At 37.2% G+C, this 23,368-nt stretch overlaps 2 protein-coding genes across 3 annotated transcripts; both read right to left on the bottom strand.

Moving 5' to 3' along the window:
* Positions 1-817: 817 nt before the first annotated feature.
* LOC133534841 (WASH complex subunit 4) lies at positions 818-6,203 on the bottom strand. The gene is made up of 5 exons (XM_061874130.1): positions 5,322-6,203; positions 5,018-5,184; positions 3,959-4,446; positions 1,341-3,476; positions 818-1,243 (listed from the first exon to the last, which is right to left on the bottom strand). The coding sequence occupies exons 1-5, from the start codon at positions 5,597-5,599 to the stop codon at positions 1,037-1,039; spliced, it is 3,276 nt and encodes a 1,091-aa protein (XP_061730114.1). The 5' UTR covers positions 5,600-6,203; the 3' UTR covers positions 818-1,036.
* A 698-nt stretch (positions 6,204-6,901) lies between these two features.
* LOC133534842 (TATA-box-binding protein) lies at positions 6,902-14,473 on the bottom strand. Of its 2 annotated transcripts, none has more exons than XM_061874132.1 (4): positions 13,996-14,473; positions 12,279-12,409; positions 7,731-7,974; positions 6,902-7,339 (listed from the first exon to the last, which is right to left on the bottom strand). In XM_061874132.1, exons 1-4 carry the CDS (start codon positions 14,269-14,271, stop codon positions 7,064-7,066), a joined length of 927 nt encoding a protein of 308 aa, XP_061730116.1. In that variant the 5' UTR covers positions 14,272-14,473; the 3' UTR covers positions 6,902-7,063. The 2 variants fall into 2 exon arrangements, with proteins under 2 accessions (XP_061730116.1, XP_061730117.1); XM_061874133.1 differs by having other exon boundaries at positions 7,127-7,339; positions 7,765-7,974; positions 13,996-14,469.
* Between the last annotated feature and the right edge of the window lie 8,895 nt (positions 14,474-23,368).

Here is a 23,368-nt window from a genome sequence, read left to right as displayed (position 1 = left end):
GAGTCCAAGAAAAAACTTATTTTGCATAAGTAATTTGTGTTGTATTTACATTCTTAGATTTTAAGTTAGTCTTAATGATAAGTAAATAAACATTACTTAAATAATTCAAGATATGTGATTTATTCAGTTTGTCGACCTCGGGGACAGAAGGGAGTAAATCTTCTCTTCTCAGCACTTAAGAGCCCATCAACGTGCTCCAGCAACATAGAAACTAGTTTGATGTATTTAAAAGGTACTTAAATACAAATTCCAGTACATAGCGCCCCCCTTTTTTATATATATATCGTTAAATTTAAACAATCACAATTATTTTCCAGTGGCGCTAGTGAGCACGTTGATTGGCTCTTAACACATTCACTGCCAGCCAAAAAAATTAACAGTACCCCAAAAACTATGCAATGACAATAGTGATTTGATTTCTGAAATCAAATGCAAGTTATTTTATTATAAAATAACTAGTCTAGCCTGTCTTATCAAACATATTGATGCATGTCTAAAATAATGTAATTATTACCAGTGTCAATCTTGCTAGCCGTGGCGATGTGCGCCCGCCAGGTGCGCTGTGGCGTAGCCTGTTGTTATAGCTCTGGTATCTGAACAAGAGTTACGAGCGCCCACTAGGCGGTTTCCTGGCAGTAACTGTTAAATGAAATGATTTACCTACATTTTAAGACGAATGCTAATATGTAACGCTCGTTATCATCTATTTATCGAGTATCCCGTATACATTGTGACTTGGACACTCTGTATCCAATACTTCAGATGCGGATTATTGATGATCTAAGGGGTTAGTGGAAGTTTACAAATAAAACGACACTTGACAATTTATATTAGAACTCTTTATTTATACATATAGGTATATGGCTTATAATTTATAACATTTAATATCACTATATTATCTTATACTTTTGTTCCCTTGTTTATGTAATTAGAAATATGTTAACAACAGTTTCATAGTACAAAACAAGATTATAAATAATGGCATTTCTACCAAAAAGTCTATAAATTATATAAAGAAGCATTGCATAACGCCCACTTACCTGAAAAATATTCGAGCACTTGTCAGGCTGTAATACAGGAGTTTATATTCCTCCTCCAAAGTCTTGATCTTCTTCTCAGTGAGTGCCAGTGCTTGCTGTAGTTGTACTGATCCCTTAGCTTTTTGTTCCTCGAGGACTTTCCTTTCGTCTTTAATATGTTTCCATACAGAGTCAAACCAATGAAGAGCCTCAAAACTTGGGTCCTGAAAAAGTATATATTTAATTATATACTAGTCATAATTCCAATTTTAATTATTATACCTGTAAATATTTTTTTTGGACTAGAAAATAACTGAATACCTGATCAAGTAATTTGAGTATGTATGCTATACCCATAGCAAATCCGTCATCTGTAAATGCAGCCCCAACCTTATTCCTCTTTGAAATCTTGTCCTTTGACAAAATCATGTGTTCTACAAAATTCAGAGTCAGTGGGGGCACAATGATGTAGAAATTTTTTAGATGAACATTTTTGGGGTTTCTGAAAACTGGTGCAAATACATCCAAAAGCAATTTAAAGTATTCCGTTCCTTGAATGAAATTGCTTATCAAGCAATTGATATTGCTCTCCAAAACTTCAGATGCCTGAATTACCTTAGCATCAACACCGCTTTCTTCTGCTAATTCTTTAAATGACTTTGTAGGCTCTAGGGAAGGTAAGAATGCAGTGGCATCGGCACAACAATGTCTTCCACCGGACCGAATCATTCGAACGTAACCCATGGCATTCCCTATCTGACTAATCAGGTCTCTGAACAGGTCCAAGTAACTCTGGCCATCTTCTGCAAGCCCCAGAACTTTTATACCCTTGTTGAACTTTTCTGCGCTCTTGTATGGATACATGTTTCCATTAGTATCTGCAATTTCCTTAAAGTTCCTCAAGTCCTTGATGAGTCGCGATTTTATGTGCTCGTCGTACATAAATTGAGAGAAAGTGAAGAATTTTTTTTTTAGAAATTGGTATGTAAAATTTACTGTGGTATTCATTATTCCAGTGCCATGGGTTCTTATAGAATTGGCTATGTGTTTGATATTTATTGAATTCAAATGTTTGTTATTACTGCTCTTCTCTATAAATATCTGGTTGTTGAGATTGTATAGGTATTTGGAGACAAATATGTGTATATTACGCATGATTTCTAGAACATCTAAACCTTGTTCTAAGGTTTGCGTGGGCAGGTTGTCTTGAACTGTAGTTAGATTAAATTTGAATTTAGCCATTTGTCTCATTTCCCCATAGGTTTTCCAGTCTGATAAAACAACAGTAGTTAAATTGTAATACATTGTGGACAAGTAATGTTCTAGTGATGGTATGACAGCCATGTAGACACACTGGATTCTAAATCTATCAATAACCAGCAGCAACTTTTTCGTCATATCTGTTGTAAATGGATTGATAACATCAAGTTGCAAGTGGGAGTGAATGTGTAGTCTTAAGTTAGTTTCTATGTTTTGATTTGTGGTTCTCAGAACATTTTCTGTTATAAGGACTTTGATATTGTCGAGCAACTCATTGGCTTTGTCTTCCCTAAACTGTTTATCAGTCTTATGTAAAAACACCACACAGTCCTCTAATACCATTAAAAAGTATTTCAATTTCAAGACATTCAATTGGGTGGTGAAATTCTGTTCAAAATAAATAGGTATGACATTTTGATGCCAAACTACCCATGAGCAATTACATAAGTCTTCCATTACTTTCATAAAGTTTGCCAGTGATTGTATTTTTTCAAGTAGAAACCCAAGTTTTTCGTAGCTATCGTCAAGATAAATGCTTTCTGGAATAAAACTTAGAGCAACGTTGGCAGCAATGTTACGCTCTAATGTGACTGGCCCCTTGAGGGCTCTTTCTGCAATGACAATACATGTCAAGTCATCTAATCTCTTATTTGCATAGTTCTTGTCACCCATTAATGTCTTTTTCACTTCTAGAATGGAACATGTCGCTTGAAAAGTCAGATGTTGAATAACCATGTTTACGGAGTTCAATATCTGATCGTGATTTCGGCTAACTGCGTTTTTTATACTCTTAAGTACCTCTGTTACCTCAAACAATGACTTCAGTACGCTTTTCGATAGTGGTATGCCTAAACATAGGTGCAGGTTGATTAATGTTAAGATAGAATAGTTGATATTGGATGCCAAATCAAGTCCATCTAGAAGGGTCTTGGAGTGTACATTCATTTCTGCCGCTCCTAACTCTCGATGACTAGAGGAATAGATATCCTCCATGTTGAGTACCCACTGCGTGCACACTGCCTGGAGAGTAGTAACATCTCGAGCCAGGGACGACTTTTTGCTACTCATATATGCTTGCCGGGCTTTAAGCATTGTCTGGGACAACTTTCCATAGCTTGCACAAAGTGATGATAAATATCTTTGGAGAAATTGTTCTGGGAACCAAACTGTAGTTCCAACAATTGGTATGCTATGTGCCTGTAAGAAAACAAAATACATAATTATGTATAAATTCATAAGTAAAATTTCATTTTTGTACAAACTTACAGTAAACCAAGAAAGTTGTGCATTATACATTTCTGTAATGACTGGCATGGTGGTATGCATAAATATTTTTAGCATAGTAGCACCATTAAAAAAAATATTTTCAGCAAAAATCTATACTATATTTCTTTAGTTATTTGAGGGAAGATGAAAACTTTACACAAATCATTGAAATAGTTAGTGTCAGAAAGATGAGGAACAGATTGAGTTAGTTTTCTATTTGTTTGGGTAACTGAGAAATGTTTCAGGTACCCAAAAATGTAAAAACACATTGTTTACATTTATTTTTATTTTTTTAATACCACGTCAGTGGCAAACAAGCATACGGCCCGCCTGATGATAAGCAGTCACTGTAGCCTATGGACGCCTACAACACCTGAGATATTTAACTACCAATTATCAATTGTTTTGAATACCTTAGTGTTGAGTTCGATGAGAGCCTTGAAATTCTTCTTGTCATTATTTCCAAACAAGTGTGAATTCAATACAAAAAGTGCATTAATTTTAATACACTTGTTCATACTGCTTACATTGGGCTTGTCTTGCACTAGCTTGTCAAGGCTGGCTATGGCATGCCTCAGATAATGACTGAATTGATCAGCAATCATTGAGCAATTCCTGTCTATCAGGGTCTTCCTTAGACCAAGCAGGCTGTTAAGGGAGTTCAGCACAATGTCATCACTCATAACTTTAGCTGTTATGTTGTCAATAGCTCCCAAAACTGCAATGAACTTATCATCAGCCAAGTCCACAGTTTCTGCACTCTTCTTCAAGGATTTTAGCTGTTTGCAATAATTGTACCAATTCCTGGTCAGAGATGAACTGGAGATTAAGAGCTCCAAAAGAACTACAGTAGTGAACATCTCTCCTATGTGGTTGATTATGTAATGAAGCTGGAACTTTGCTGAAATCAATTGTTATAAATAAATATTAATGGGACTAGTCCCACAGTAAGCTCAGTAAGGCACTAGACAACAATAATATAGAGTTAAATATAAATACTTGTATTATTTATATACATTTCTAACTCAGAACAAATATTTGTGATACACTTGTGTTTACTTCTATAAATGTCCTTATCCGAATTTAAACCAAGGACACCCTGCTTTATAGGCAGGGTCACTACCAGGTAGGCTAGGAGGCCACTGTGCCACTTATCAGTGTTTTATAAGAAAAAAATATCGAGAAATAAAATAAATTTATGTGCTTTGGCAATTGCAAACATTCACAAACATATGTAATTTTTTTTTAAATATCATATTATGCTATTTCTAGTTATAATATTCAAAGATTGTAAAAAAATACAATACTATAAAATAGCTTTCTTAAATGGATCATCCTCGGATAATATCAGCCACTACATTAATATTAGACTATTTAGACTTTTTGGTAGCCTATATTAGGAGAGTGATCATCTTCAGAACAGGTTACTTTAGATCACTCTGCTGAGGAACACAAAAAAACAAACTACTTACATAGGTTGATTATGTTCTCAGCAAATAGAGCAAAGGTCTGTGTGCAGAGATTCTTCAATGTGTCTTCACAGCGGCTTGTGAAGGCACTTAGCTGGCATATTGCTTCCATTTGTGAACTGATGTCACTTTTGCTGTATTCATCATAAGCAGCCAGGAATATAAAATGCCTGTAATTTTTTTACATAAAAAGTTATTACTTAATAAAGAAATCATTACTTCATACAACTTCAAAACAGCTTATTTGCAAATATATTTAAGTTGTATAAGGTTTAATCATTCAAAAGATTTAAGGATAACAACAAACCTGTCATATGCTTCCCGTTTTAAGGTCATCACTTCAATACAAAGTGAAGAAAGAACACTGAGTACTTTTGTCATTAAAGTGTTATCTGATGAAACCAATTCTGTAATAGGAATGAGTTCGCATGACTCCATAACCACTTGCACGGGTAAATATGTTTTGTTTCCTTCCCAGTATTCATTGTTAGATATTGATATACACTCCTGATATTGCTGCTTGAAGAACTGGCCATATTTTTTCAGGAGCGTCGAGCCTGCTTCTTTCTCGACGTCGGCACGCATTATTATAAATGGAAAATATATTTACTTTTAATTATTATAGCATTTTTTTGTTAAATTCTTGACACCGGAAAAAATAATCCGCCCACAGCTTTAAAAATCCGTATGCGACAATTTCCACTTATACTGAACCGTACTCTAAATATAGTGCATGACTAACGTCAACAATTAATGAAACCACAAATTAGCCTAAAATTAGAAGAAAATACACATTACATTAATAAAAATTATGAACTTATAAACTTGAACTTGTAGATGAAATCCAAATCTTTCCAAGGAGGTAATTTGGGTAGTTTTGACAGTGACATTTAGCGCAGTGTTGCAATTTGCCATAAATATTTCCATCTTGCATACCTTGAAAAACAAAATGTTCAGGCACTTGTGGAGGTTATTAAAGGTAGACGTCCTCAGGGCCTTATCGCACGCAACGGATTTTAGTATTCTTTGTACAGAAAGTTACACAAGTGCGCGTTGCGTATAATGTGTCCAATGCGTGCGCTGCAGGCCGTCTACCTTAACTGGAGCAACTAAAGACGCTGATTGATACAAATGATACGCGAATTCTGACTAAATGTATGTATCGTGATATAACTTAAGCAAATATTCGCGTATGGCACATGTAACCTGAGGGCCTACCGCGAACCACGTTCGACGTGTTGCCTATCTGTCGCACTTGTATATAAGTGTGACAGGGAGGCAACCCGTCGAACGTGGTTTGCGGTAGGCCCTCTGAGCTTCAACATGTATGTGCGAGATACAGGACGCCATCATCGTTATTTTTACGGAAGGTTGACACTTCTATTATCATAGAGAAATAAGTAAGCATCATGTAAGCATAGAGTGCTCACTCCGTACATAAGTTTTCTTACCAAAACGCTTATTATTTTTGTAGTCGAGTAGCGGATTTATTAGTACTGCTACTTGACAATAGATGTCGCGACGAGCGAAAAGCCTAATGCTCAACAATTTTCAGTTAATATTCTAACCGGAACTCTATTTTCAACTCCTGCTTGTAATATTAGTTGTAAATTGTTGAGCAATACACTTTTCGTCAGCCGCAACACCCCGTGACATCTAGTGGTACTGATAAATCCGTTAGTTGAGCATTTCGGTAAGAAAACTGATGCATGGAGTGAGCACTCAATGCTTACTTATTTCTCTATGGTCTTATTGCACATTTGTGCCATACTGAGGAAGTAGCCAACTCCATCAATAATATCTGGCTGAACTAACTTTTACATAACCAACTCCTGCCACTTGACCTTAAAATGATTCTTTGGGAATTTAAGAAATAGAAGAAAAACGTAACAAAAATCATTCTGTTTATTTATTTATCAATTATCCTTAAATCAAGAACTTATTTGTACAAATTAGTCTTAGTAAAAAAATGCTTTTCAAACTCTTTTTCACCACTCAAAATGAACTTCACAGAAAATAACTTAACAACAAATTATCAAACAACCTAACCTACTGTTTTTTGAAACTTTTCAAAATTGGATAAATATTATCAAAAGCTTCATAAATCTCTTGTCGTACTTTGGCACCTGTTAATACTACTTTGCCAGAGACAAATATTAATAAAACTATTCTAGGTTTCACCATACGGTAGATCAGTCCAGGGAAAAGTTCAGGCTCATAAGAGCTGAACTGGCCGTGAGTGAGCACTAGGCCTTCAAGGCGAATGGGGAACTTGACGTCGCAGCTTCCCACCATATTCTGTATTTTGAAGTCAAGGAACTTTGCCTGGAATAAATAAAATGTATGATGTACTTGTTCACCTTAAAAAAAAGCTTTATACATAAATAGTGGAAAGATTGTATTTGTAACTTTTGGTTGGCGATAGGGATATCGCAAATTTTATTAAAGTATGAGACTGCTATTTGGTCTGTTGAATAGCGGTTAGTAATAGAGGACGGAATCGTCTACGTAAAAAGCGAATTTTATGAAAAATTTGTATAGGATAAACTTCAACCTGTTTTAAGGCAGCATTACCTACTTCAAAAACGGGTATCAATGACAATGCTTTGATTTATCATTTTATAACAAAGAAAGAACGCTAAATAGACAATAAAACGTGGGTTTTTATTGGACAGGTGTGGAGACCGGCATAATCCTCACATATCTTTCAACTTACAGTAAACCCAAGCTTTTGTATAATCCGAGCATACTTCCTCGCCGCCAGCCGGGAGTCCTCCTCACTCTTGGCCCCCGTGCAGACCATCTTGCCGGAGGAGAAGATGAGCGCCGTCGTCCGGGGCTCTCGGATACGCATGATCACGGCTGCAAACCGCTTCGGGTTGTACTCAGCGTTGCGGGCGTGGAGCGCGATCTTTTTTAAATCTAACTTGCAATTTAGATTTACCGTTGATACTATGTTCCTGGAAAGCAAACAAGCAAACAAAGGCTAGACCAGTGTAGGACAAAGTACGGCCCGCGGGCCAGCTCCGGTTAACGGTTTCAAACTAAAATGCATTTTTTCTGCAGTTCAGGCCCTCCTCGGTTTTATTTTTTTTTATTTTCTGGCCCCCCGTGGAGGTTTGCCCAGCACTGGGCTAGACAGTAAAAGTGTGTTTTACATGAAACATCTTTTGGGTTTGAATAAAAGGACGAAGAATATCTCAGTCTGGGGTAAGTAGGTATGCCATCAAAAACATAACTTGTAAAAAAAACCAAGTCTCGCAACTCAGTTCTTCTACCGTAAAAAGTTGGGAGATCCATGTAATACCAAGTCAGTTAATTTATTCAGTCTCTACTTAAGGGACCTTCTGTCTTAAGTTATTACGTAATTAGCTAATCTTTTATGTTTTAAATACTGTCCGTTACGGTTTACGAATTAATATGTCAATTCTAATTAACGTTCAACACTGTCCGGTACCTCCTACTTTTTTTTATAATACCACGTCGGTGGCAAACAAGCATACGGCCCGCCTGACGGTAAGCAGTCACCGCAGCCTATGGACGCCTGCAACACCAGAGATATTACATGTGCGTTGCCGAAAAATAAAATACTTCCTGAATTTCATTATATTATACATATACAGGTACACTGATTCATTCCCTGCAAATGTAACTTTGTAATCCTATACATTTATATGGGATAACAAAGTTATTAATGTATTAGTGAGCAGTTGGTGTATCTAGAAAACTGGACCGAAATTGCAACATATTGGAGTTTTTCCTTGATTTATACACTAAACACTTATCATAGTAGCGGAAAATAATCTATCATATTTGTGTTTTTTTTAAGTATTTTTTTATGGCTGCCTAAACGATTATCACGTGAAAGTCCTTTAGATGGAGAGTAAAATCATATACTACATTTGTATGACACCATATAAGAAACTCGTTTTGTACGAGTTTATTAAAAAGTGCATAAAATAACTAATACTCGAAATATAGGTAAAAGTGGTTTATTAATAAAGAAAACAACAAAAATTACAGATTCTGCACTGAAAATCAAAATATTAGATTAGTCCTTGGTACTGAAACCCTTTGCATCAAGAACAGCTTGGCATCTTCGGGGCAGTGATGCAATCAACTTCGCGAGGAAAGAACTTGGAATGCGTTCCCACCCTTCCTTTAATTGTTCAAATCTTTCGTTGACATTTCTTGCATTCTTGCACTCGCACGACGACCTAGCTCCTTCCATAGGTTTTCTATAGGATTCAAGTGCGGACTTTGGCTGGGCCATTCCAAAACCCTCACTCTACGTTTTCTGAACCATTGTTTAACAAGATTAGACGAATGTTTCGGGTCATTATCTTGCTGAAACATAAACGCTCTGCCGAAATTTTGGCGTACCCAGGGAAGAAACACATCTTGTAATATTCCTTCATAAACTTCCTTCGTCATAAATGTCATAATGCCAGTTATTCGATGTAAAGGACCAACTCCACTTGCACTGAAACAGCCCCACACCATAAGGGAGCCGCCGCCGTGTTTGACTGTAGGGAGCTGATACTTGGGGTCATAGCGAGCATTGTCGGGACGTCGTACGTAGGTAATTCCATCTGTTCCGAATAGTAAAAACTTGGATTCATCGCTCCAGATTACCTTTTCCCACATTTCCGCAGTCCAAGAAAGATGTTCTTTCGCATATTTTTTTCTAGCTGCTCGATTTTTCTTGGAAGTCAGTGGTTTCTTTGCAGGACGACGAGCACGAAGTCCACCATCCATCAGGCGATTTCTTACAGTACGTACGGACACAGAAACTGAATTTCCACACGATATTTCCCGCATAATGTCGCTCGTCGTGAGTCGTGGATTGTGTCTTGCTATTCGCAAAATGTTGCGGTCTACCAAACTTGATGTGCAGCGTGGGCGACCAGGTCTGTTGGGCCTTTTGTTACCTCCGTGAGCTTTTTCTCGTTTCAAAACCTTCGATATAGTAGACTGATGAACTTGAAATTGCTTAGCCAGCGTCGATTGTGTGAAGCCATTTATAATTGAGAAGAGCCATTTATAATAGGTACTGTTAAGTTTTTATTTCCACGAGGTCTCCCCATGACGGAACTGATAGTTCTTACAAATATTATTATGAATAATAGCACGATATTCCGTTTTTTTATCGACTTAAATACTACTAGTGACGGACGCTAAAATCCAGAAAAATGAATTCGTCTTATCTCCGCTAAACGGAGTCCATTCCATCTGACTCCTACTTTCCGAAATGTATCCCTTCCGATAACCGACCATCTTGAGCTTCTCGGAATCTCGCTGACTTCGAAACTCAACTTCGGCCCGCACATCGAGTCGAAAGCACAGTTAGCAGCAAAAAAGCTGGGCATCCTCAACAAGGTGAGGCAGTATTTTACACCTAGGCAGCTGCTCGACCTTTACCAAGCACAAGTCCGATCGTGTGTGGAATACTGTTCACATCTGTGGGATGGTTCAGCCAAATACCAGCTTGAGGCGCTCGAGTCAGTCGAGAGGAGGGCCAAGAGAATAGGGTTGTTTCCATCTACAAATCTTAGGGCAGAATTGTATCCTAATAAATTCTTTTGGGTTATAAGAACATGTTAAATTACTTTGAGGGGACCTGTAATGAACATATTTTTGTAAATATTGAATTTAAAATATCTTTTGGCACACGTCACGTGACCAAACTCGAAACGTCTTTGAAGATTCTGATGACGTCACAACTCTCGGATTGACACTTGACAGTTAGGCGATAAACAACAAATGACAAATGTCAGTTGACAGTTCGTATCTTCTACGTGTGTATGTCAAACCGTAAACTGTGACGTCACACAATTTTCAAAGAGCGTTTTGGGCGCGAAAGCATCTGTCAAAATATATTTTGTTAATTTAACATATTTAAAGCCGTTTTTAGTATAAAAGTTGAATTTTAGGGCAACTTTTAGTTAATGTAGAACGTAATACAAGCGTTTCAAAAAATTGGAAACAACCCTATTATTAATGACGACGATCTGACGAATGCTCGACTTCAAAGTCTGGAGCATCGTCGCAAGGTTGCCAGCCTAACGATATTTTATAGGATACATTTCGGAGAGTGTGTTGAGGAATTGCACAACCTTATTCCTCCGTCCCCATTTCACCATCGGACTACCAGACAATCGGCACTTCGGCATCGCTTCATGGTAGGTATTCCACAAATACGCACGAAGCGTTTCGCTTCAACATTCCTTATGCGAACTGCCAAGGAGTGGAATGCCCTGCCCGAGTCTGTGTTTCCGTATGAGTACAATCTGAATCTCTTCAAGGCTAGAGTAAATAGGTATCTCATAGGTAAGCGTGCTCCACCGTAGACCGCATCATCACTTACCATCAGGTGTGATCGTGGTCAAACGCCTGCCTATCCTCCATAAAAAAAAAAAAAATTGAATTTCGAAATATGTACATGTTAGCGTATAACTGGTTGAGAATGAATCAATATAACCTTTTTTGATTAGTTATCAACAAATTCAGTTCTTGGCTTCATCTAATTTGAAATATTTTACAGAAAAATCACAATATGATAGATTTTTTTCCACTACTGTATATTCTAAATTTGAAGCTTCTATGTCTGCTAGAAGGGCCTTAGAGTTTTGATGATCAATCAGTCAGTGACTTGAGTGAGTGACAAAATTAAGAAACTTTGACTAGTTCTTTAACTACTGGTTCAATTTGAATGAAATTTTAAATACACTGTTTATACAATGCCTGCTCGGTTACTGAAAATTCAGGCTTCTAGTTTTATCCACAACAAAGTTATAGCGGGTCGAAAATGGCCTGAAATGCTTCGAGAAAAGGATGGTACGGCCATACCGCTTTTTTGATTGACTTGGCTTGGCCCAGACAATAAATTAATACAAAATCTCACGGTCTCAAACCAAATATAGTTATGTAGGTAATGAATAGGTACAATGCAAAAATACTTCACCAAGTTTTAGGGCTAGTGTTCCCTTGACTTGACATGGTGGCAGTTTTTATAAAATTTGGTAATATACTTCCACCACTGTTACAAAAGCTAATTAAGCTGAGTTTTAGTGATACTATACTATTCAAAAATGGGCTACATAAATTTCATAACAACCACCATACTGATTACTAGATTTTGAATTTATTGTATAGGTAATAAATTGGATTATTTTTTGAAATAAGTGTACATTGGGATGCAGTTGGGCCTGACAAGGTCAGCTTTTGTAAGTAATAGTCTGATACAACAATTCCAGTAACTTACTGCAGTTGTGGCAGAATCCCAGGGTCGGCAGAGTGTGGGGTCATCGGAGTCATTGGGGCTGGACTGGCTTGTGACATCATCTGTTGGCTGGCTAGGTTCCCACTTGTGATCAACGGTGACATCATGTTTTGCTGCACAAAATTAATATAAAATTTCTCAAATAACATGTTCATATTACTTATGTAAATCAGAACCAGCAAAAGAAGTAAGACAGTGGATTGGAGGATACAATACTCTGTGTAGGCAATTTTATATTGATAAAGTGGCAATCAAAAACAGCATTGCTAGGAATCATAACCAGTAATTCATTTCATAAATCAACACAGTATTGTTTACATATTTAGATTATCTTTAATTGGTGGGTGCCACATCCAAGATCCAACAACACCACATTCACATAGAAACATGATTTCAGTAAACCTAGTAAGCATTTGAATTCTGAGTTCATAAATAAGTACCAGTGAGCATGTAAATTTGTTATTACTTTTGATTGACATAATAATTCATGTGCATTTAAAATGTTAGGTGTGATTTTAACCCTTGGAGTGGTAGGCGGTCGTCTCCCGACCGATTATGTCATTTAAATTTCAAATTTGATTAATTGAAATAAAATCGAAATTTCAATAACTCAAAAATGACACATGCCACTTGAAGAGATATAAAAACAACAGTTAAACCAGAACAGAAATGATGGTGGTTGTTGTCTATGTGACAGCATGATAAATATAGTGTCTGTTACTTTGAATTGGTAGTGTTGAAACATGATGGTTATTTTATTACAAGGATGAAGTCATTGATCATACACCTGTAGGTGCCTTGCAGGTGATTTTATTTCATTCTTCTTTCTTTCTGTATTGTTTTATTTAGCACCTCAAAAGGATAATTCCATATGGTATGGTATGATAGGTAGAAATTGATAACTCATGAGATAAAACAGAATAAATCTGAACCTTAGTTCAAATTTATTTCTTGAGTTATCAACTTCTTCCCGCCGTGTACTAAATTAATCTCTCTTAGGACTTATCTCCATCAGGTACTCTCAACAGTTCAATAATTATTTAAACTTAAACGGTTACTTTTTTTTCCTTTGAGTGCCACAAAAAATATTGAATGTCTCAAGAACTTCAGATACTTATAATTTAATTTAATTTATTTATTTCAAAAGACAACAATGGTCCATAATGGTTAGTAACATTTAAGGTTTAAAACAAAGTGTTAGTACAACAAATACAAAAAGACAAAAAGAAAAGCGAAAAGTACAGCAACAATTAATAACAAACAATAACAAACAATCACCTGGTAGCGGTCATGATACCCTCAAAATGTCGCACAACAGGTGAGTCGTATCGGCCCGCTACCGTAGCCAGGATGGGGTTGGAGCTGGCCCGCACTCTGCAGAGCAACGAGGCAATCCTCTTTCTTATTATGGCATAGTAATCATCTGTGCGAGCTTGTGCAAACATACTCGATGCGCTGCAGAAACAGGGCAGCCCCAACAACATCCTGAAACCATTATTATATTGGACGCGCAGGGAACTGATGGTCTTCTGCGTAAAACTAGTCCAGAGGCTGCATCAAGGATCTTATGCATCACGGAATTACATTATTGAAGCTATCCTTCATACAAAACAGCCTCTAATAAACAACAAGGTAATAATTATAATTTTTGTCCTTGAATATAGCAATACAAGTCAACAGGTTGTTTTCTTATATTTACCGGGGTCTGTGGCTGCATCATCTGCTGTGGAGTGGCATAGCTGGCGGTGGGAGCGTATGTGTGCATGGAGCGCTGTGGGGTGCCAATAAGCCCCCCGAAGCCCACGAGCGGAGAGCTCATAGTCGCCAGTGACTGCATCTGCGGCTGCGGTTGTTGCTGCTGTTGTTGCTGCTGCTGCTGTAGCGCGTTCGGCAGGATCTGCTGGTCCTCCTCGGGTTGATGCAAAGGGGTACCAATCCCCGGTATGTTATAAGGACTTGATAGCATCTGATCCATTGCGATGCCTTTTGACGCCTCCTATCTACAAAATGAAAGTTAAAAATCTAAAGACTTGCTATACAAAGAAACAGCAAGATAGTTTTTTCAAATTTCTTTAAAAGGTGAATATTATTCTTATGTATTAGATAAAATAAACTGAGAAAACAACTTCAACGAAATCTAGTACACGCTCAGCTAAACGAAAATACGGATGGATGACACTTGCTTGACACTGTCGTTGACAGCTGGTAGTGGTTGGTAGGATAATAAAAAGGATGCGTTCAGAATTTGGGGAACCTTGGTCATCAATAAAGAATATAATACTCACTAACTTAGGATATCCTGTAACGATGGTTGTGTGTATGTAATAAAAAAAAAAAAAAAAAAAAAAACTTACTAATCACAACGATTTTGTTTTTCATAAATTGAGCCCAAATCTCTAATGCCAGTCCAGACATGATGATAAAATCGACCGATTTGATTTGAAAAGAAATTGGGTACTTGACACATTTTGAATATTATAACAAAATTTAGTTAAATGGATAGAAAATGAGCCATCCATTATAAATAAGTGAAATTTAAAAAATTATATTGAGATTATAAAAAAATACAAGGCTCCGAAGTCTCAAAAAAAAATTTCTTTTTTGTTTTTCGAAAATAGAAAAGAAAATGGTACCATTCGATTTATTACATTTTATTGAAAAATAAATTGTACAACAACTATACACATAAACGCAATATTTCAGGGTCAAAATGGCAATTTCCTTGATCTTCCATACATTTAGGACAGACTTATATGATGTGACGTCACATCACCTTATCATTAGAGGCGTTTCAATCGTCGAGCGCGAGCGTCAGATTTTAACTCTCATTTCTGATCTTTGTGTTGCTTAAATGCCATGAGTCCCATATAGACATTTGATCCTCAGGAAAATCAAGATCGTTTGATATTATTTACAAAAAACAGTCATGTAGCCAATAGGGTTGTTTCCATCTACAAATCATAGGGCAGAATTGTATCCCAATAAATTCTTTTGAATTATAAGAACATGTTAAACTACTTTTAGGGGACCTGTAATGACCATATTTTTGTAACTATTGAATTTAAAATATCTTTTGGCACACGTCACGTGACCAAACTCGAAACGTCATTGAAGATTCTGATGACGTCACAACTCTCGGATTGACACTGTTGACAGTTAGGCGATAAACAACAAATGACAAATGTCAGTTGACAGTTCGTATCTTCTACGTGTGTATGTCAAACCGTAAACTGTGACGTCACACAATTTCCAAAGAGCGTTTTGGGCGCGAAAGCATCTGTCAAAATATATTTTGTTAATTTAACATATTTAAAGTCGTTTTTAGTATAAAAGTTGAATTTTAGGGCAACTTTTACTTAATATAGAACGTAATACAAGCGTTTCAAAAAATTGAAACAACAATAAAATTTTAGATTCCTGGTGAAATTTCGCGCCTTAATTTAAAAAGAAATGCCCCCAACCGCGAATACTAGCGTCACAAATTGACATTCTTGCGTCCCTACCTCCTTGGTGTTTTGGTCAAACTGACTTGCCTAGTCCTCAACTGAGCGTTTCTTCTTTGACCTTTGTCGCGGCGTTCTCATTATGTATACTATATAGACAAATAAATGTACTAGACTACGACAATAGTCTACAGACTATAGAACGCCGCGACAATAGAAATAATGGTAATGTGTGTGTATGTGGGAGTAGGAGTGGTTAGTCCTACCTTATTGTCCCGTCGTAGTCTCGTCTATCTGCTTCGCTCTTTTGCCTCTCATGCACCATCTGTGGTTAAAGGTATTATATGATTACAACGTTCACCAAGTGTTTACAGCTAAGTATGGTATTTTTTCATATATCTATTTCCAAGGGTGATGGCATCATCCATCAATACACAAGTGTTACATATATATCTATCAGTTAACTCTAGTACACATGAGCACCATCTTATCCGGCCGGATGAAGGGTACAAATTCAAGGGGGCGTACCGCAGCCGAAGCTGCCCCTTGCGTGCTGATAAAGGAGTAACTAGCGGCCGAAGCCACCTTACTCCTACACGGGGATAAAGGAGAACCTAGCAGCCGAAGCCACAGAACTCCTAACGAGGTAGTTTTAAATACACAGCCACTAAGTGCTGGAATAATATCCCGCCACCATTACAGATTTTTAATAGTCTTAACAGTTTTAAAACACGGCTTAAGCGACACCTCCTACATATTCAAAATGCACTACCTCTTGGCTGTAGAGCTATACCTTCTTATCTCTTATAATGGCCCAGCCAAACATAATTTATTAGCTATATTCTTAATAAGTACAAATTTACACTCAACTATATATCCTATCCTAACTCATATATACAAAAAAAAATGCTTGATAATGCTCTAATATGATATTGTACACAAACTAAAGCACATACAAAAACTACACAGTAGGTACACAAATAATTTTATAAATTGCACTCCGTTTCGTCACATATACACATACACACCCATCTAACTTTTTCTTCTCTTCCTTTTCCTAATGTTTTTGTTTTGAAATTTGTTTTCTTATGTTTTGTTTTTATTACTAGGGACCGACTGAAAACCAGCGTTGCAGTACATTTACTGCAACTTTATGCTGAGTCGAGCCCCTTTTTAGCATCACGCTGTTTATATGTCAGCCAACGCATCTCAGTATAAAATTGTTTTAGTAGTTTTAAGATTTTATGTTCAAATGTACCAATGCGATATTTGTGATGTTAAATAAAACTTTTCTATGTCTATGTCTATTCTATGTCTATGTCATAACGCCTTTCTCTGGATTCAAGGGGGCGTACCGCAGCCGAAGCTGCCCCTTGCGTGCTGATAAATGAGTAACTAGCGGCCGAAGCCACCTTACTCCTACACGGGGATAAAGGAGAACCTAGCAGCCGAAGCCACAGAACTCCTAACGCCTTTCTCTATAGTAGCCGCTCCCCTTACGGGGAGCATCTAGCAGCTAAACCTGCCATTCTCTTACACATTGATATAGGAGGATCTGCAGCCGAAGCCGCAGACTCCTACACATGCATAAAACACCCTAGTCCGCCTTAACTAAGATGGCCTCTAAACAGCCTCCACGACGTAAATCGTGGCAAGCTCAACTCATACAAACTTACTGCTTCCACGGCAAAGTCACGTGGCAAGCCAAAAGATTAATTAGTTAAATGTATAAGATATAAGTATATAACAAAGCGGTAAACACTTAGCTTTCTGGTAAACCAGCTCATGTGGTCACCGACTCCACGCGTCGCCTTTGTTCACTTTACTAACACTTGTTATCACAGCTCTAACCACTTGAAGCTCTAACGACAAAATGGCTGTCCGTTAGCGACCGCAGCGTATTTAAATCTTCATCTACCTACATGAGTATCTATAAATGTAGTAGAAGTTGTCAGAGCTGTCAGACTAGATTTGAACCTTCGCGATACGATCCGATTCGACTTAACTCGATCGGATCGATCGTCGCGACACTCCCTACACACGGAAAGTGACTATTTGTCGACACACAATTTTGACTATGTCATTTCTCTCTATCTACAGTTTTTAACCTTCTCATCATCAAAGTTTCCATCCACTCCAAACCCTTTCTGGGTGTAATCTGGTGTAGAACGTCGAGATAAATTTCAGCCGTTATACTCATTTAAATAAGTTAAAAATATTTAAGAATGAAGGTATTTCAGTTTAATTAGTATCGATATCAATCATTGTACCACAAAATAACTCTGACTAAGCTCAGTCTGTAATTTACTGTGCCATATGACTAATAAATTGTGTCGTCAGTTACTTTAAAAGATCTTAGATATTCGCTCAAGATCAGTCGAATCACTATCTCTTCTGATATGTATAATCATCATGAACATCTTGAAGATATCACATTGCTAACAACTTAAGCGAACCCAATTTCACATTTCTTTGTCTTGAAATTGAAACTTGTATTATGTGCTTAAAAATCGTATTTCCATCTATCCAAATACTATCTCTGTATTGTGGGTACTTCTAACCCTTACTCTTACTTCTTACTCTTCTTACTCTTTATGAACCTAAATCATATTCTAAATCTACTATTCGCTTTATATGATTACAAATCGTACTCGGATATCTTTATGGGCAATACAAACATCGATGCCACAGCGGGCCTTACACGATGCCTAGAAATTGCATTTATCGCTTCATGCGTGATCTTGAATGTAAACATCAATGCCACAGCGGGCCTTACACGATATATAGAAAGTTGAATTCACAGTCTCATGCGTGAATATAAACATCAATGCTACAGCGGGCCTTACTCTATACCACAACAAAGTAGGGGTTGTTAGATCTAGCAACGATTGCCTGCACCTGCAGGTTCCTGAACCTGCCTTCTGTCTTTCCTGATGTCTGACTTAGTCTGTCAACCTTCATTATTACTGTATGGACTTGTCCTGGTTGACAGCCCTCCCCAATAAAGGGAAAAAAAAGGGGGCGACTTATGGTACTTTCAAGTCGTAATTGTTTAACATTGATAACGGAAATATTTAACAGTCTATATACCAACAAGACTACACGCACCGTGTTATTCAAACACCTATCATATTTTATTCGTATAGGTTATCAAAACTTATTTATTTACTGAGTTACATCCCCTAGAGATGCCTTTCTATTCAATATAGAAACTACTGTCTTTAGGCTACTGGCTTTGATTTTAATTGAATATAATTAACTTAGACTTCGATTTAATTAATCGAATAATAATAAAATATTTCAGCCTCTATACATCCCAGCACCTCCACCATTTTGTCGCGGCGTTCTCATTATGTATACTATATAGACAAATAAATGTACTAGACTACGACAATAGTCTACAGACTATAGAACGCCGCGACAATAGAAATAATGGTAATGTGTGTGTATGTGGGAGTAGGAGTGGTTAGTCCTACCTTATTGTCCCGTCGTAGTCTCGTCTATCTGCTTCGCTCTTTTGCCTCTCATGCACCATCTGTGGTTAAAGGTATTATATGATTACAACGTTCACCAAGTGTTTACAGCTAAGTATGGTATTTTTTCATATATCTATTTCCAAGGGTGATGGCATCATCCATCAATACACAAGTGTTACATATATATCTATCAGTTAACTCTAGTACACATGAGCACCATCTTATCCGGCCGGATGAAGGGTACAAATTCAAGGGGGCGTACCGCAGCCGAAGCTGCCCCTTGCGTGCTGATAAAGGAGTAACTAGCGGCCGAAGCCACCTTACTCCTACACGGGGATAAAGGAGAACCTAGCAGCCGAAGCCACAGAACTCCTAACGCCTTTCTCTGGATTCAAGGGGACGTACCGCAGCCGAAGCTGCCCCTTGCGTGCTGATAAAGGAGTAACTAGCGGCCGAAGCCACCTTACTCCTACACGGGGATAAAGGAGAACCTAGCAGCCGAAGCCACAGAACTCCTAACGCCTTTCTCTATAGTAGCCGCTCCCCTTACGGGGAGCATCTAGCAGCTAAACCTGCCATTCTCTTACACATTGATATAGGAGGATCTGCAGCCGAAGCCGCAGACTCCTACACATGCATAAAACACCCTAGTCCGCCTTAACTAAGATGGCCTCTAAACAGCCTCCACGACGTAAATCGTGGCAAGCTCAACTCATACAAACTTACTGCTTCCACGGCAAAGTCACGTGGCAAGCCAAAAGATTAATTAGTTAAATGTATAAGATATAAGTATATAACAAAGCGGTAAACACTTAGCTTTCTGGTAAACCAGCTCATGTGGTCACCGACTCCACGCGTCGCCTTTGTTCACTTTACTAACACTTGTTATCACAGCTCTAACCACTTGAAGCTCTAACGACAAAATGGCTGTCCGTTAGCGACCGCAGCGTATTTAAATCTTCATCTACCTACATGAGTATCTATAACTGTAGTAGAAGTTGTCAGAGCTGTCAGACTAGATTTGAACCTTCGCGATACGATCCGATTCGACTTAACTCGATCGGATCGATCGTCGCGACAACCTTAACATCCAAATGGACTTGAATTCAAAATATTCCGGAGGTAAAGTAAGGACAGGTAAAGGGCACATTAGGAGAATTCCTGGTAATTTCGGCTCGCTCTCTAGCTCCGTAAACAATTCGCTCCAGATATTCTTGAAAATAAACACATGAGTAATGATGTCATGGTTCGGGTCCTTCTTGCACTAATGAACTTCAGGCATAGGACGTATGTCTTGTCTAATGTCTACGCAGGTACCTCCATAGATGCACTCTATCTCGTCTAACTTAGCGGAATCAAATTGCACAAATCTTGGCAGTGTCCGCAGAAATGTTTGTCGTAAACAAAATATAAATAATCATCGGTTGTCTTCATCGCTGCTTGATCGCTAAGGAGGATGATATTTTCTTCTTACCTTCGACATCTGAGGGCCTACCGCGAACCACGTTCGACGTGTAGCCTCTCTGTCGCACTTGTAAATTCGTACGTAAGTATGACAGGGAGGCAACACGTCGAACGTGGTTCGCGGTAGGCCTTCTGAACCTCCCGGCATTGCCTTGAACAGTGTTAAAATTTGAAGCCTCCAGGTTTCGTAACATTGGAACTATTGAGATTCTAATTTCCCTATTTGAATTTGACTCGTGTTTAATGCTTGCTCCGATTTTACTCTGCTTTGCTCTGCAGTTAAAAATTAATAGAGAAATATGTTCATATCAATCATATCTTTGTTTACTTTTCTTTTTGTAAGTTGAACAGGCAGGATCTAATTGTTGCCTTTAGATTGCGATCTGGCCACATTCCTTTGAACAATTTTGCGTTTATGCGTAAAGTTGACTCGCCCAATTGTAATTTATGCGGAGTAATTGAAGACGTGTTTCATATAACAATGGAATGTCGCCGAGGTGTCGAGTCAATAGCATCCTAGCATTCCCAGCCTCGGAAGAGGCTGGGCTCCTTTATTATATGGTTATGGATATCACATAGCACGTAGAAATAGTGAAAGTTAGACTGGTGTAGTTTTGTTAGAGAGCCACTATGAGGGTGGCATTTGTTTAAAAACCCTCAATAAATAAATAAAGATATAAAAAATAATCTTTAAAAAAAATAAGTGGATTTTTCCAAGATATCATTAGTTTTTGCAATATATGAAAATAGTTTTTGAGTAAAACCATAAAAAAACCGATTTCTCGTTAATTTTCTTATTTCTTTAAAATATTTGTATTTTATTCGAATATTCGAATATCTCGTCAGAAAAAATCAAATATTCGAATACCCGAAAGTTTCGAATATTTGCAATCCCTAATCGGATCCCATTAATAGAAACCGCCGCAATCTGTTTATAACGTCATCTGAGTTATTTGTATAAAAAACCTATCATGTGTGGTATCTAATGAAAGGGTTTTTTAAGCCAATTCTTAAAAACTATCTCATCAGTAATTTTTCCCACGCGGCGTGGCGTGGCGGGTTATTTCAGTATTTTTTTTTAAATTATAATAAAAATATATTTTTGGGTTTCTCCAGATACAATACCGTTCAATTTTTTCAGCTATGTATATATTTTAAAATTGCTTTCTTAGGGTTAGATATAAGTAAATTAGGTACAAAAAAATAAATAAATAAATGGTATTGTATAAGATTGGATTGGTGTTGTTTAAGATAATCTCCAAATATAGAGATTGTAATTGAGTTCAGACTGTACCTCAACAAAAAAAAACAAAAGCGGCCAAGTGCGAGTCGGACTCGCGCATGAAGGGTTCCGTACCATTTAAGACGTATTAAAAAAAAATCTACTTGCTAGATCTTGTTCAACATTTTACCACTTTGGACACACATTTTACCACTTTGGAACTGTCTCTCGCGCAAACTATTCAGTTTAGAAAAAAATGATGTTAGGAACCTAAATATCATTTTTGAAGACCTATCCATAGATACCCCACACGTATGGGTTTGATGAAAAAATTTTTTTTTTAATTTATTGACGTATTAAAAAAAAACTATTCACTAGATCTCGTTCAAACCAATTTTCGGTGGAAGTTTGCATGGTAATGTATATCATATATTTTTTTTAGATTTTTCATTCTGTTATTTTAGAAGTTACAGGGGGGGGGGGACACACATTTTTTCACTTTGGAAGTGTCTCTCGCGCAAACTATTCAGTTTAGAAAAAAATGATATTAGAAACCTAAATATCATTTTTGAAGACCTATCCATAGATACCCCACACGTATGGGTTTGATGAAAAAATTTTTTTTTTTAATTTTTATGACGTATTAAAAAAAAACTACTTACTAGATCTCGTTCGAACCAATTTTCGGTGGAAGTTTGCATGGCAATGTATATCATATATTTTTTTTAGATTTTTCATTCTGTTATTTTAGAAGTTACAGGGGGGGGGACACACATTTTTTCACTTTGGAAGTGTCTCTCGCGCAAACTATTCAGTTTAGAAAAAAATGATATTAGAAACTTAAATATCATTTTTGAAGACCTATCCATAGATACCCCACACGTATGGGTTTGATGAAAAAAAATTTTTTTTTTAATTTTTATGACGTATTAAAAAAAAACTACTTACTAGATCTCGTTCGAACCAATTTTCGGTGGAAGTTTGCATGGCAATGTATATCATATATTTTTTTTAGATTTTTCATTCTGTTATTTTAGAAGTTACGGGGGGGGGGGACACACTTTTTACCACTTTGGAAGTGTCTCTCGCGCAAACTTTTCAGTTTAGAAAAAAATGATATTAGAAACCTCAATATCATTTTTAAAGACCTATCCATAGATACCCCACACGTATGAGTTTGATGAAAAAAGATTTTTTGAGTTTCAGTTCTAAGTATGGGGAACCCCCAAAATTTATTGTTTTTTTTCTATTTTTGTGTGAACATCATAATGCGGTTCATAGAATACATCTACTTACCAAGTTTGAACAGTATAGCTTTTATAGTTTCGGAAAAAAGTGGCTGTGACAGAATCGGACAGACAGACGGACATGACGAATCTATAAGGGTTCCGTTTTTTGCCATTTGGCTACGGAACCCTAAAAACGCTGAAATAAACAGTTTTTTTTTTTATCTTGAGAAATCTTGGT

The sequence above is a fragment of the Cydia pomonella genome, chromosome 2 (assembly GCF_033807575.1).
Source record: "Cydia pomonella isolate Wapato2018A chromosome 2, ilCydPomo1, whole genome shotgun sequence".
Classification (NCBI taxonomy): Eukaryota; Metazoa; Arthropoda; class Insecta; order Lepidoptera; family Tortricidae; genus Cydia; species Cydia pomonella.
This window is presented reverse-complemented; position numbering and strand designations above follow the sequence as displayed.

What these genes read in the sequence shown, in the direction of transcription:
- LOC133534841 (XM_061874130.1), bottom strand. Translation starts at nt 5,599, where the DNA reads ATGCGTGCCGACGTCGAGAAAGAAGCAGGCTCGACGCTCCTGAAAAAA. An exon ending in TGAGAACATAATCAACCTAT is followed by an intron (nt 4,447 to 5,017) that starts GTAAGTAGTTTG and finishes AATTGATTTCAG; the next exon opens with CAAAGTTCCAGCTTCATTAC. An exon ending in TACTCAAATTACTTGATCAG is followed by an intron (nt 1,244 to 1,340) that starts GTATTCAGTTAT and finishes ATACTTTTTCAG; the next exon opens with GACCCAAGTTTTGAGGCTCT.
- LOC133534842 (XM_061874132.1), bottom strand. Translation starts at nt 14,271, where the DNA reads ATGGATCAGATGCTATCAAGTCCTTATAACATACCGGGGATTGGTACC. An exon ending in GGGATTCTGCCACAACTGCA is followed by an intron (nt 7,975 to 12,278) that starts GTAAGTTACTGG and finishes TTTGCTTTCCAG; the next exon opens with GAACATAGTATCAACGGTAA. An exon ending in TACAAAAGCTTGGGTTTACT is followed by an intron (nt 7,340 to 7,730) that starts GTAAGTTGAAAG and finishes TATTTATTCCAG; the next exon opens with GCAAAGTTCCTTGACTTCAA.